This window comes from Neophocaena asiaeorientalis, unplaced genomic scaffold (assembly GCF_003031525.2).
Source record: "Neophocaena asiaeorientalis asiaeorientalis breed wild unplaced genomic scaffold, Neophocaena_asiaeorientalis_V1.1 scaffold307, whole genome shotgun sequence".
NCBI classification, from domain to species: Eukaryota; Metazoa; Chordata; class Mammalia; order Artiodactyla; family Phocoenidae; genus Neophocaena; species Neophocaena asiaeorientalis.
This window is the reverse complement of record NW_020171817.1, coordinates 3,571,616-3,585,373: the sequence shown is the minus strand read 5'-3', so window position 1 is coordinate 3,585,373 and position 13,758 is coordinate 3,571,616. Positions and strand designations below refer to the sequence as shown.

Genomic DNA, 13,758 nt, shown 5'->3' with positions numbered 1-13,758 from the left:
TGCCAGGCTCGGCTCCCACCCCAGCCCCGCGCCGGCGAGGCTGCCGGGCGTCGGAGCAACTCCGGGCTGCCCCCGCCGCCTCTTCCCTCACCCGGTCTCGGGCCTGGGAAAGTTTCCCGCGGAAGCGAAAGCGAATCCTTCGCTACAGCGGCGCGGGGAAGCGGGGGCGCAGATAGTGTCGCGGGCCGGCCTCCGACCAAGGTCGGGGCTTCCGCTTCCGGCGCACGGGCGGTGGGCGGGCGACGACGCTCCCGGAGGTCAGGCGGTGGGCGTGGTCCGTGGCGTTCCGGGAAGTCGGGCGCCAAGACGGGCTCCTTTCTGGCTGGGGGTTTCGGTCTGTCCGGACAGGGCGGACACCTGCCTTGGGCGCGATAACGGCGTGAAGTAGGAACAGACTGTCACGTGGCCACCGTTGTTTTGGGGGATGGTGGGTTTTCCTTGCTGTGCCCTTAAGCCTCAGCGGTGCCTGCTCTCGCCGCAACAGGGTTACGCAGGCGTCCCAGGCCGGGCCTCCTCCCCCGCCCTTCGGAAGGACCTTTGACTGGGGCGCTGGGCTCGCCGCGAACTGCGAAGCAGTCGGAAGTGTTTCCGCGTTGTCTTGGACGTGTGCTGGCAAGTGGGAAAGAAGGGTTAACGGCGACGAAGCGGAGGTTGCTGTCACCCTAGAAGGCGTCTTCTGTTCGGTGGTCAGTGGCGTGTGCTTTTACGAAATGTTCATAATCTCTTGAGAGTTTCTGTTTTTGTTTCTGTTTTAACATCTTTATTGGAGTATAATTGCTTTACAGTGGTGTGTTAGTTTCTGCTGTATAACAAAGTGAATCAGCTGTACATATACGTATATCCCCATGTTTACTCCCTCTTGCGTCTCGCTCCCTCCCACCCTCCCTATCCCACCCCGCTAGGTGGTCACAAAGCACCGAGCTGATCTCCCTGTGCTATGCGGCTGCTTCCCACTAGCTATCTGTTTTACGTTTGGTCCGTGCCGCTCTCTCACTTCGTCCCAGCTTACCCTTCTCCCTCCCTGTGTCCTGAAGTCCATTCTCTAGTCTGCGTCTTTATTCCTGCCCTGCCCCTAAATTCTTCAGAACCATTTTTTATTTTTTAGATTCCATATATATGTGTTAGCATACGGTATTTGTTTTTCTCTTTCTGACTTACCTCACTCTGTATGACAGACTCTAGGTCCATCCACCTCACTACAAATAACAATTTCGTTCCTTTTTATGGCTGAGTAATATTGCATTGTATATACGTCCCACATCTTCTGTATCCATTCATCTGTCAAGGGACGCTTAGGTTGCTTCCATGTCCTGGCTACACACATACATTTCTATTCTTCGTTAGGCTTGTTCTTGGTTTCTTGAGAGTTTTGTAGAGGATAAGTTACATCCTTTTTTCCTAAGCATCGGACAAAACCCCACAAAGGGGGTGTTGGTTGTTCATTTCTTTGTCTCCTGCTGATCGTTTGGCTCTTCCTTGCTCGTGTATCTTGGACAAAGCCTGAGGCTGTTATATTCAACCAACTTGCCAGAAGTCCTTTGGTCTTTAGACCACTATTAATTCTCCCCCGATTTACACATGAAGAAATCAAGGCAGGAGTGAGCTTTGGAGCGTGGAGTGACTTCTTACCTGATCTGCATTTTGTAACCATCAGGTAGGTGCAAGAGTAGGGAGGAAATTATAGTCTATTATAAATTTGGAAAACTGCAGCCCTTCTAAACACAAAAGGTGAAGGCTGAGCTTGCTTAAAATATTTGGGGGATATCATCATCATCACTATTATTACTGATAAAACAGCAATAACAGTTAACTTTCATTTTCCTCTGTCTGAGCTATATTGTACTTTCAGTTTTGTGACTATTAATGAGAATTAAGAAAAAAATCCCTAAATAGCAATTTCCAAAATCGCGCATAACTATTGGGTGCTTATTAATCCACAACATGTTAATACCACCAGTATGATCTGGGAATTTGAAAAATACACAGAGCTTCCCATGCTTTGGTTGGATATCATACTCTGGCAAAAACGATCATGTTAGTTAACCTGTAGAATACTGATTTCGAACCACTTAGTTTCGTATGTTTTTTAAATTTAGTCTGTACGTTCCCTATGTTTCTGACTGTCGCATACTTATTTAGTATAGGTGAGCAGTTGTAAGATTAAGTCTTTGCATCTGATTTTAACAAAGACATTATTGGTTGCTCTCTAGAGAAGTAGCATGTGTTAGTGAGCTGATAGCAGAAGTTTGCGTGAAGAGATAAAGGCTGAGTTCCAGGAAATGCTACTTTAGGTGAATCATTAAACGCCAGATTTTAGTTTCTTTATTTGTAAATTGGAACGTCAGAGGGTCATAATGTGGTAACGTACATGATAACGCTGGGTTGAACTCTTCCAGTCTCTTCTCTCTTGCTCAGCATTTAGATCTTCCTTGCGCAGAGCTCTTGTTTATCTGGGGCAAAGTATCAAGCAGTTATAATCAAAGAACCTTGAGAGATCCCCATTGGATACCTGAGTAAAAACAGAGTTCTGTTAGCAGGGAAAAAGGGGGGCAGTGATAGATAGGCAGCCAGCATTTTCTGTCAGACTCATTATGTATGGTCATCATTGAAAAATTGAAAAAACAGTCCTCTACCACTTAAAGGTAAATATGAATATTTTTTAAAGTTTTAAAAAATTGTTTTTTGACGTATAACATACACAGAAAAGTACACAAGTCATAACTGTTCAGCTGTATTAAGTATCACAAAGTAAACATTAAGAAGAAATGAGACATTGCCATCACTCCTGAAGCCCCTGTGCTTTCTGTGATTCACAGCCTCCTGCGTCCATCTAATAGGAACTACTGTCTTGACTGGGTATACTGTAGATGAGTTTTGCCTGTTTTTTTGGTATTATATATTGTTAATAATTTGTATTTTCCCCCAGTTTTACTTCCCCCAGTTAATTGACTAACAAAATTGAATATAGATATGAATATTTTGATATATAGACTTACCCTGCCTTAGAAGATAAGTTGTGTAGTTTCTTGGGATTTTCAGTTAATTTCAATGGAAAAGATTTGCTTCCCTAAGTCCCTGAATTAAATATACAGAAAACAATAAATTCCATTAAAATAGATACATTCTTTGTTGAAATTAATCATAAGACGACGTAACAGGCTAGTGTGCCTTCATTAAGTACCCTGTAACATGGCTTTGTAATGTTGTTTTCTACCTGCCTACATTCAGTGTTTTTGTGACTCTTGGGTATCTAAGTTACTCACAAGTCCTTCCTAAGATATTCAGTGCTTATAAAGTTGAATCATTCATGGAGAAATAGTGGGGGAAACAGTAAAAACAAAAGAAATCATTGGAAACCATGCAAAAGGTGCATAAGGTTAAGTAAGACCAGACTAAACCAGCAAACCGCAGACTGAGGAGAACCAGCTGGGGTCAGGAGCCAGCCTCGCAAAGTGCAGCCGACCCGTGAGGAGGCTCCCCTCCCCTGAGCTCCATCGCACTTGTAGGAGGCACTGCAGGTCCTAGTTGGTCTTGGCAGCTCTGAGGAGACAAGACCTGGGCTGAAGCAGAGAGCTGAATCTTAATACCCCATGGGCATATTTCAGGGCATGGTTATAATTCCTTCCTGTTTCTTTACTCTGTCTGTGAGACTTTTTTTTTTTTTTCTTTTTTCTTTTTTTTTTTTGTGGTACACAGGCTTCTCACTGTCGTGGCCTCTCCCGTTGCGGAGCACAGGCTCCGGACGCGCAGGCTCAGCGGCCATGGCTCACGGGCCCAGCCGCTCCGCGGCATGTGGGATCTTCCCGGACCGGGGCACGAACCCGTGTCCCCTGCATCGACAGGCGGACTCTCAACCGCTGCGCCACCAGGGAAGCCCTGTGAGCCTTTTTTAATGTTACTAAACATTGATACATAACGTCATTTTTGAAAACTGCTAGATGTATTTCATAGTGTGAATGGGTCACAGCTTATTCTCCCTTATCCTGTATCTGTCAGTTGTTTTACGTGCTTTTGCTGTTTTACCTATGTTACTGGGAACATCCTTGTACATACTCTGTATCAGCATCTCTGATTTGATTCCTTAGAATAAAGAACTACTGAGTGAAGGAATTATTCCCTTTTAAAAAATAAATGTTAATATAAAGGTAATTCATGTTTATTGTAGAAAATTTGGAAAATGTAGTAGAAGTGTAAAGAAGTAAAAATCACCCAACCATCCAGATATCCTTGCTAACATTTTTGTGTCTTTCACTGTGTCTTTTTTCCTGTACGTATATCTATATGTATAGCTAGCTATCTACCTGTTAATATATTGGTTGTACAATATTACATCTTATGAATGTTCTATAATTCGTTTAACTATATTCTTTATTTTTGGATGATTAAATAGTTCTTGTATTTAAAATATTATGTATTTAATGACCAACTGCCATATGTCAGGTTCTGTGCTGGGCACTGTAGGCAGTGCATAAGACAGACAGTTTCCTGCCTTCTGTGAGCTTAATTGAAATAACTCCCAGATTACAGCTGTCCTGTTTCAAAGGGGAAGTACTGGGTGCTGTGAAAACGTCTAATGGGAAGATGTAGGGTGGCTTTCCTGAGGAAATGACGTTTCTGAGACCCGAAGGAGGAACAGCTTCTAGCCAGGAGAAGAATGTGCCCTCAGGGGGCTTGTAGGGGAGAGTGGGACAGATGACTCGGTCTCCCCGCGCCCCAGCCCACCCCACCCTCACAAGGACTGGTCAGCAGAGAGCTGCCGAGAAGAGTGACCCCAGATGCGCACTCGTATTTTGAAAGCCTGGGAAACAGGATGAACGTGGGAGCGTATGGCTCGGTGGGCCAATCATAGCCAGAACTGTAAAGCAGGCAACACATGTGTTTTCACATATTTTTTCTCACATAATCCTTAGCAGTCTTATGAGGCAGTCATTATTATTCCTTTTGCCAATGAGGAAATTGAGGCTTATGTAAGTTACCCAAGACACAGGGCTGATAAATGAGAGCTAGAGTTCATATGAGAGAAAAGCCTGTGCTCTTTGCACCATCATAATGGCTTCTGGTACCTCACCTTCAGTCCCTGACTCACCCCTGTCCCCTCCATCTTTATGCCCTTTATCTGGGCAGCCTCCCTCAACCCCTGTCTCTGCCCCGCAGATGTGCTTCTTTCCAGAGGGTACTTCCTCTTGCTTAGAAAGTCTCCTGTTACAGGAAAATGGTTCATAGCATCATCTTCCGTGCTGATATGTGAGCTTTGTTGGGGTGGCAGGGCCCACCGAAACCTTTGTACAGGATGTAGAAGGTTGGTTGCCTGAGCCAGACTGCAGCAGCCCACGCACAGGAGTGCTGTCAGCCTAGGCATTTTCAGAAACCCCTTCAGGTACTTTCAAACAAACAAACAACTTCCTGCCCCCAACATTTCATTAAGAAAAATTTCAAAGTGCAAAGTTAAAAAGATTTTACACCTGCAGCTAACATCATACTCAACAGTGAAAAACTGAAAGCTTTTCCTCTAAGATCAGAAACAAGACAGGAATTCCCTGGCGGTCCAGTGGTTAGGACTCTGCGCTCTCACTGCTGAGGGCCAGGGTACAATCCCTGGTCTGGGAACTAAGATCCCACAAGCTGCATGCATGCAAGTTGCGGCCAAACCAAAAAAAACAGAATCAGTTACAAGACAAGGATGTCCACTCTTGCCACTTTTATTTAACATAGTATTGGAAGTCCTAGCCAGAACCATTAGGCAAGAAAAAGAAAAGGCATACCAATTGGAAAGAAAGCAATAAAGCTGTCACTGTTTGCAGGTGGCGTGATATTTTGCATAGAAAACTAAAGACCCCATCAAAAAACTGTTAGAACTAATGAACAATTTCAGCAATGTTGTAGGATACAAAATCAGTATACAAAAATATTTTGCATTTTTATATACTAATAATGAGCTATTAGAAAGAGAAATTAAGAAAACAGTCCCATTTATAATTGCATCAAAAAGAGTAAAATATCTAGGAATAAATTTAACCAGGGAGATGAAAGACTTATATACTGAAAACTTCAAGATATTAAGGAAAGAAGACACAAATAAATGGAAATATTCCATGCTCATGAATGGGGAGAATTAATATTGTTAAAATGTCCATACCACAGATTCAGTGCAGTTCCCATAAAAATTCCAATGACATTTTTCATAGAAATTGAACAGATAATCCTAAAATTTCTATAGAAACACCAAAGACCCCAAGTCATCAAAACAATCTTGAGAAAGAACAAAGCTGGAGATACCACACTTCCCAAACTATTACAAAGTTATAGTAATCAAAACAGTATAGCACCAGCATAAACACACATATACATCGATGGAACAGAGTAGACAGCCCAGAAATAAGCCCACACATAAATGATCAGTTAACTTACAAAAGAGCCAAGAATACAGATGGTCCGCAACTTATGATGGTTTGACTTATAATTTTTTAACTTTATGATGGTGCAAAGCAATAGGCATTAAGTAGAAATCATACTTTGAATTTTTATCTTTTCCCAGGCTAGTGGTATGTGGTATGAAATTCTCTTATGATGCTGGGCAGCAGCAGGGAGTTGCAGCTCCCGGTCAGCCATGCAGTCACGAGGATAAATAGCCAATACACTTAAAACCATTCTGTACCCATACAGCTATTCTGTTTCAGTATTCAGCAAATTATAAGAGATATTCAACACTTTATCATACAACAGACTTTTTGTTAGATGAGTTTGCCCAACTGTAGGCTAGTTGTAAGTGTTTTGAGCACATTTAAGGTGGGCTAGGCTGAAAATGGGGAAAGGACTGTGTCTTCAATAAATGGTGTTGAGAAAATTGGACAGCCACATGCTAAAGAATTAAACTGGATCACTGTTTTACACCATACACGATAACTAGCTCAAGATGGATTAAAGATTTGAATGCAAAACCTGAAACCATAAATCTCCTCGAAAAGAACATAGACAGTAAGCTCCTTGACATTGGTCTTGGTGACGATTTTTCAAATATGACATCAAAAGTAAAAGCAACGAAAGCAAAAATAAGCAAGTGGGACTATCAAACTAAAAAGCTTCTGGACATCAAAGGAAACCATCAACAAGATAAAAAGGGAGCCTACTGAATGGAAAAAAATATTTGCAAAATATGTATCTGACAAGGGGTTATTAACAAAAAAATATAAAGAACTCACATAACTCAATAACAGCAAAAAAAATATGTTTAAAAAATGGGCAGAATATCTGAATAGACTTTTTAAGAAGATATTTTATTTATTTACTCGGTTGCCCTGGGTCTTAGTTGTGGCAGGCTGGCACCTCAGTTGCGGCTCACTGGCTTCTTAGTTGTGGTACTCGGGCTCCTTAGTTGTGGCATGCGAACTCAGTTGCGGCATGCATGGGGGATCTAGTTCCCTGACCAGTGATCGAACCCAGGCCCCCTGCATTGGGAGCTCGGCATCTTAACCACTGCCCCACCAGGGAAGTCCCTGAATAGACATTTTTCTTAAGAAGACATCCAGATGGTAAAGAGGCATGTGAAAAGATGCTCAACACCATTATCATCAGGGAAGTGCAAATCAAAATCACAATGAGATACCACCTCACACCTTTAGAATGGCTATTATCAAAAAGAAAAATAACTTTTGGCGAGGATATGGAGAAAAGGGAACTCTTGTGCATTTTTGTTGGGAGTGTAAATTGGTGCAGCCACTACGGAAAACAGTATAGAAGGTCCTCAAAAAATTAAGCATAGAACTACCATATGATCCAGCAATTCCACTCTTGGGTATTTACCTGAAGAACATGAAAACACTCACTTAAAAAGATATGTGCATCCCTCTGTTCATTGCAGCACTATTTATAATAGCCAAGATATGGAAACAACCTAAGTGTCCATCGATGGATGAATGGATAAAGAAGATGTGGTCTACATACAACGGAATATTACTCAGCCATAAAAAGAATGAAATCTTGCCATTTGCAGCAACATGGAAGGACCTCAAGGGCATTATGCTGAGTGAGATAAGTCAGACAGAGAAACAGATACTGCATGATCTCACGTATATGTGGTATCTTAAAGAAACAAGCTCATTGACACACAACAGATTGGTGGTTGCCAGAGGAAGGGAGTTGGTGTGGGTGGGAGAAATGGGTGAAGGGGTCACAAGGTAAAAAAAAACAAAACAAAACAATAAAAAATCAAGAGGTACAAAGTACAGTGTGGTATCCTGGATTGGATCCTGGAGCAAAAAAGGAAATTAGTAGAAAAACTGGTGAAATCAGAAAAAAGTAGAGTGTTTAGTTAATGGTGACATACCAATGTTAGTTTCTTAGTTTTGACAAATGTACTATTAGGACAAATGGGTGAGGGGTGTATGGGAAAAAAATGAAAATTAAATATATAGAAACAAAAAATTAAAGATTTTACAGTGAACTCTCATATATGCAGTATTTATATCATTTTACTCTGCTTGCTCTATCATATAATTATCCATATACTTATCCCTCTCTGTCCACCAGGCTATCGGTCTGCAAGGTAAATTGCCCGTAAATATTTCAGTACACATACCACTAACAAGTTCAGCATGTTTACAGATTTTTCTAGATGTAAAATTTGCCTGCGGTTCTTCAGTGCACATCTGTTGGGCGTTGACAGCTGGTTTCGCTTGTGTAACCCAAACCCCCACTGAGATGGTAGAACATTACCTTCACCCCCAGAATGGTCCCTCACCCCGTCCCTGGGCAACCGCTTTCCACCACAGATGAGTCTGACTGTTCTGAAACTTCGTGTAAATGAAGTTATGTACTGTGGATCCTTTGATGTCTTCTCTACCTTAGCATAATGTTCTTGTTACTCTTCCACATTGTTGTGTGTATTAGGTCATTGCCTTTCATTGCTGAGTAGTAGAGTCCATCTGTGAACACACCACAGGGTGCTTTTTTGGCCCATTCTCCTATTGATGGACAACTGTTTCCAGTTTTGGATGGTCATGACTAAAGCTGCTGTGAGCGTTGTTCAGGTCTTTGGGGACATATGCTTACATTTCCCTTGGGGTTTTCTCCGGTGATTGTACCATTTTGTGTTCCCACCGGCAGCGTGTGAGGATTCCGGCTCACTGGCATGCGGTGGTGGCCGTTTTAATTCTGGATACTCCGGTGGGTGCGTACTGGTGTCGCATGTTGGGCCCCAAGGATTTTTATTTTTCATTTCAGTTTGGGAAAGATAAATGAAGGAAGGAAGAAGGAAAGAAGGATGAAGCAAATAGCTGTGTTTTGAGATTACACATACTGCATACTTTCCGGCCCTGTGTTCAAAGTCTCCAATCCTCGTCCTTTCCATATCTTCCTACTCTTTTTAGATAGTGCATTGTCCTCTTTGTATTCTTCAAATTCCTTTTCTTTTGTTCGTAATTACTTTAAACCTGTTTATTTCTAAGGATATTCAGTAGTTTACTTACCTGAACAATCGCCGAACACTGCTGTTTGTTGTATATGCTGGGTTTGGCTCATGGTGGACTTTTTTTTTCCGGTGTTTTATAATTTTGGAAAGGGAGCACATGTTAAGTTAGGCTTTATTTGTTGGAATCCTGTCTGGTCTGCCTTGGGGGTGTTTAGTTTGCTTTAACCTTATAACCCAGGGATGTCATCAGCCTGTGACCATTTTCTGTATAAAAGTTCTTAATTTGGGGGATCCTGGCCATAAGAGGTAGGAGGAGTGTAAATTTAAAGCCCAAATCTATTTGAAGACAAGCCCAGGGTTATGAATTTACACGGAGACTTTTTTTTATACCCCAAGCTCAGTCTGAGACAGACAAGTCCCTTTGCTAGTGGACTGCTTTTTTTGTAGTCCATCCTTTCATTGTGGGGTAGGGTAGCACATTGAGAAGGGCCACGTTAAGGGCAGAGTCTTTGTTCCAACCCTCTTTTCTTGCATGTCCTGACCTCAGCTCCTGTCTGTGGCTGGGTTTTAAACCCTGACCCTTGGATGTTGAGGTTGGTGGTGCCCCACAGGGCCACTTAGCTCGGCTTCTGTAACACATTACCATAGACTGGGCGGCTTAAACAACAGACATTTATTTCTCGCAGTTCTGGAGGCTGGAAGTCCAAGGTCAAAGCACCAGCAGATCCAGTGTTTAGTGAGGGCCTGCTTCCTGGTGTGCAGATGGCCGGCCATCCTCTCCTTGTACTCTCACATGGTGGAGAGAAAGAGGGATGGGTGCGGAGAGAGGAGAGGAAGAAGCTCTCTCCTGTCTTTCTTTATAAGGCCTCGTGGATGACTAACGTCGTTCGTGAGGCCTCCTTCATGGCCTAATTGCCTCCCAAAGACCCCACCTCCTAATACTGTCAGAGCTCGGGCTTCAACATACGAATCTGGGGGACACACGGACGTTCAGCCCACGGCAGCCATCGCGTGGCCCTTGCCCCACATGCTGTTTGTTTTCCGTCCCTGGAGTTCTTTTCCTTTCTGCCGAGCCTAGCTATGCACTTGAATGGATGTTTGTATTATGCTATCCAATGTATACGGGTCCTTTGTAGCAGGAGAGTTTTTAGTCTTTCATGTTGCTAGAAATGAAAGTCTAAGGAAGAAAGATTTGTGGTTGTCTGTGATTCCTGGAAATATGAAAAACTTTCATCTTAGAGACTATAAATCTATCTTCAAAAAATAAAGGCACACCAAGCGTGTGGTGGAACGTTACGTATATTTTTTGAATAATGATTTTTTTGCACTGATGTGTCCTCTTATTTTCTTCACAGGGCACAGCTCTGAGGGGAAAAAACCAGTTGTGTATTTTGGGGGCATTCTGAGCCTTCAGAAGGAAACCAGACATGTCCTTGGATGACATTAGGATGAGCTCTACTGAATTCCTGAGGCAGGAGGACCTGGACAGCGGGGGCTTCGGGAAGGTGTCTCTGTGTTTACACAGCTCCCATGGACTCGTGGTCCTGAAGAAGGTGTACACGGGCCCCAAGCGCACCGAGTGAGTTGGGGGCAGAGGCAGATGGGCCACGTGACTGGCCAGGGCGGTGGATACGGGCAGCACGGGCTTTAGAATGAGACAGATGGGGCGCAAGGGTCAGCACCCGGGCTTTATGTGAGATAACCCTGAAGGGTGGATATTAACATCCTTGAATCGCTGATGAGGGTTCGGAGGCTGGCTAGGGAAGAGCTCAGGGCTGGTAAATAACGGAAGAAAGCTGAAGAGGAGGCAAAGAGAAAGGGAAGAAGACGCAGGGCAACGCAGGGGCCGCAGGGGCTGATGGGAAGGGAATGGGAGGGAGCAGGGAAGGCGGATGGATGCCCTTGCTTCACCGTGTTGGTGAGAACCAGCCCTAAGTACAGGAACAAAAAGCTGGTTCATGAATTAGAGGTTCCACGAACCCTCTCTTTAAGGCAGTTGGTGGCATTGTTTTACTTCCCTCTGTTCTCGCCAGAGTGGTTATGAGAGAGACCGCGTTTTTTATCACACTGTCCAGCACAGTCCTTTTTTCCGGCCGCGTTTCGCTGCTGCTGTTCATGTATCGATACTTTGCGTTGATTCGTTCGTCCGTGTAACATTTCTTGAGCACTCGCTGCTGGTCACTGGGAGAGAGGAATGTAGAGTGAACGAGCAACCGCTTCGCCTTCCGGAGCTTGTGGTCTGGGTCCGGTAGAGACCAGCACACGCACAAGGGGTGACAGAGCGTGTGCGGCGATGCTCCAAGGAATCCCGAGCCACGGCGTTCCTGGGGGCAGGAAGGGAGCAGGAAGGGAGCAGGGGCTGCCTCTGTCTGCCTGAACCCCCTTCCCTCGCCCAGGTACGATGAGGCCCTCCTGGAGGACGGCAGGACGATGCACAGGCTGCGGCACAGCCGCGTGGTGAAGCTGCTGGGCGTCATCATGGAGGACGGGAACTACTCGCTGGTGATGGAGTACGTGGAGAAGGGCGACCTCATGCGCGCGCTCAAGGCCCAGGTACCCAGGCCCGAGAGCGCGCCCTGCCAGCCCCCTGGTGCACACGAATCCTTAGTGAAAGGCTGGGTATTCGGGATTTTCTAAAGTCAGTCCCTCGCCAAACCTTCCTTGACTTTCCATGCCCAGAAGGTGGGCTCGCCCTCCTCTCGGTGCCTACAGACAGGTGTCCATCCCTCTCTCGCAGGGTCATCTCTAGGTCTCAGTGTTGTAGGAGGCTTTTGTCAGCCACTCTCAGATCCACAGTTCAGAGGCAAGCACTGTCTTTACAAAGCACGTGGTCTGATGGGGGGTGCATGCATAATGGATTACAATTAAATATTGATTGATTAAAAGATGTACACTACAGGGCTTCCCTGGTGGCGCAGCGGTTGAGGGTCCGCCTGCCGATGCGGGGGACGCGGGTTCGTGCCCCGGTCCGGGAGGATCCCACGTGCCGCGGAGCGGCTGGGCCCGTGAGCCGTGGCCGCTGAGCCTGCGCGTCCGGAGCCTGGGCTCCGCGACGGGAGAGGCCACAGCAGTGAGAGGACCGCGTACAGCAAAAAAAAAAAAAAAAATAATAAGATGTACACTATAAATGACTGTATGAGAAGATGGAATATTAGTGATGGCATTTTGATGCCATTGAAGAAGCTTATAGGTTAAATATAGAACATTAGAATAACAATACTGGGTAAGGAAGGCTTAGAACAGGAAGGTTAACATTGCTTTTACCAAAGACAGATAACTTTAAAGCAGTTTTAAAAGCGTACATACCTGTTAAGAGCAAGGCCTTGTGCTCTTTGCCCAGGGAGCAATAGCAAATGTGACACAGACAAGTAACGGGACAGGAAATGAACGATCTGGTGTGGCGTTGTTTTGATAGACACACTCATAGCGAGCTCTGGGAACACAGAAGAGGGGCTCTCTCCCCAGCGTGGGATGGATGGGAAGGGATTCCAGAAGGAGGAGGCTGGAGCGGGAGTGTGACGGACAAGCAGAGGGTTTGAAGCAGAGAACTGGGGAGTAAGTCACCGTTCCAGGCAGAGGGAAGGGCACCAGCGAAGGAACTAGAGTCTGGCCGGTGTGGGGAACGCAAAGAACTGGGGTGGGCACAGTAGAGAGTGCCTGCGGGGGAGCTACGAATGTCCTTATGCAGATACTCCCCCCTTTTCCCGTCTTCTCCCCTCCCCACCCCCCAGCTGCCTGAAGCTATGTCAGTTCTTCAGTTCTTCTTCAGTCGGACAAATCTCACAGATAGTTGCGGGGAAGGTAAACGATAGTCACTTACTGGTTGTATTGTAATTTGATCAGACTCCTCTTCTTCCCCATCAAGATATGATCTGTGAAGCAAGTAGGCATTTTGATTGGGGGATAGATCGTTTGGGACAAGAGACATCCTGTGGGATGGATCAGGCTAAGATAAGGTGCATCCGTTGGGGCTCAAGAAGAAATTCAGGAGGATATAAGGGAGACAAACAAAGAGAGGGAAAAAAGGGGGATCTACTTGGCATGCTCAGAATTTTTTCCCAAGTCCAAAGGTATACCAAGGACAAAGGCAGGATCTCTGGCCTTTGTTTTTTTTGTACGTGGTGATCAGGCTACTAATGCTGTAGTGAGCCGCATTATGGCTGAAGATGTTTGGGGGGATTGACTTGGGAATCTAACTTCCATCATTTAAATTTTTTTCCTGTTTATCAGCAACTAACGTACACATAAATTTTTAGGAAACAGCCTATTTGTAAACTAGGGACTGCATACACATACACACACACACACACACACACACACAGTGAGAGTTTGTGTTTTTCAATGTTAAGCAA

At 44.8% G+C, this 13,758-nt stretch overlaps 1 protein-coding gene across 4 annotated transcripts in view; it reads left to right on the top strand.

Annotated features, from left to right (window-relative positions):
* RIPK1 (receptor interacting serine/threonine kinase 1) overlaps positions 1 to 13,758 on the top strand; it is a 39,372-nt gene that overhangs the window by 2,715 nt on the left and 22,899 nt on the right. The window contains exons 1-4 of one of the 4 annotated variants that reach the window (XM_024738447.1): positions 271 to 384; positions 485 to 686; positions 10,762 to 10,985; positions 11,803 to 11,959. In XM_024738447.1, coding sequence (XP_024594215.1) covers positions 10,834 to 10,985; positions 11,803 to 11,959 — 309 coding nt within the window. In that variant the 5' untranslated portion in view covers positions 271 to 384; positions 485 to 686; positions 10,762 to 10,833. Of the gene's footprint in view, positions 1 to 257; positions 687 to 1,214; positions 1,655 to 10,761; positions 10,986 to 11,802; positions 11,960 to 13,758 lie in introns of those variants that run through there. The other 3 variants (XM_024738443.1, XM_024738456.1, XM_024738462.1) reach the window with 3 other exon arrangements.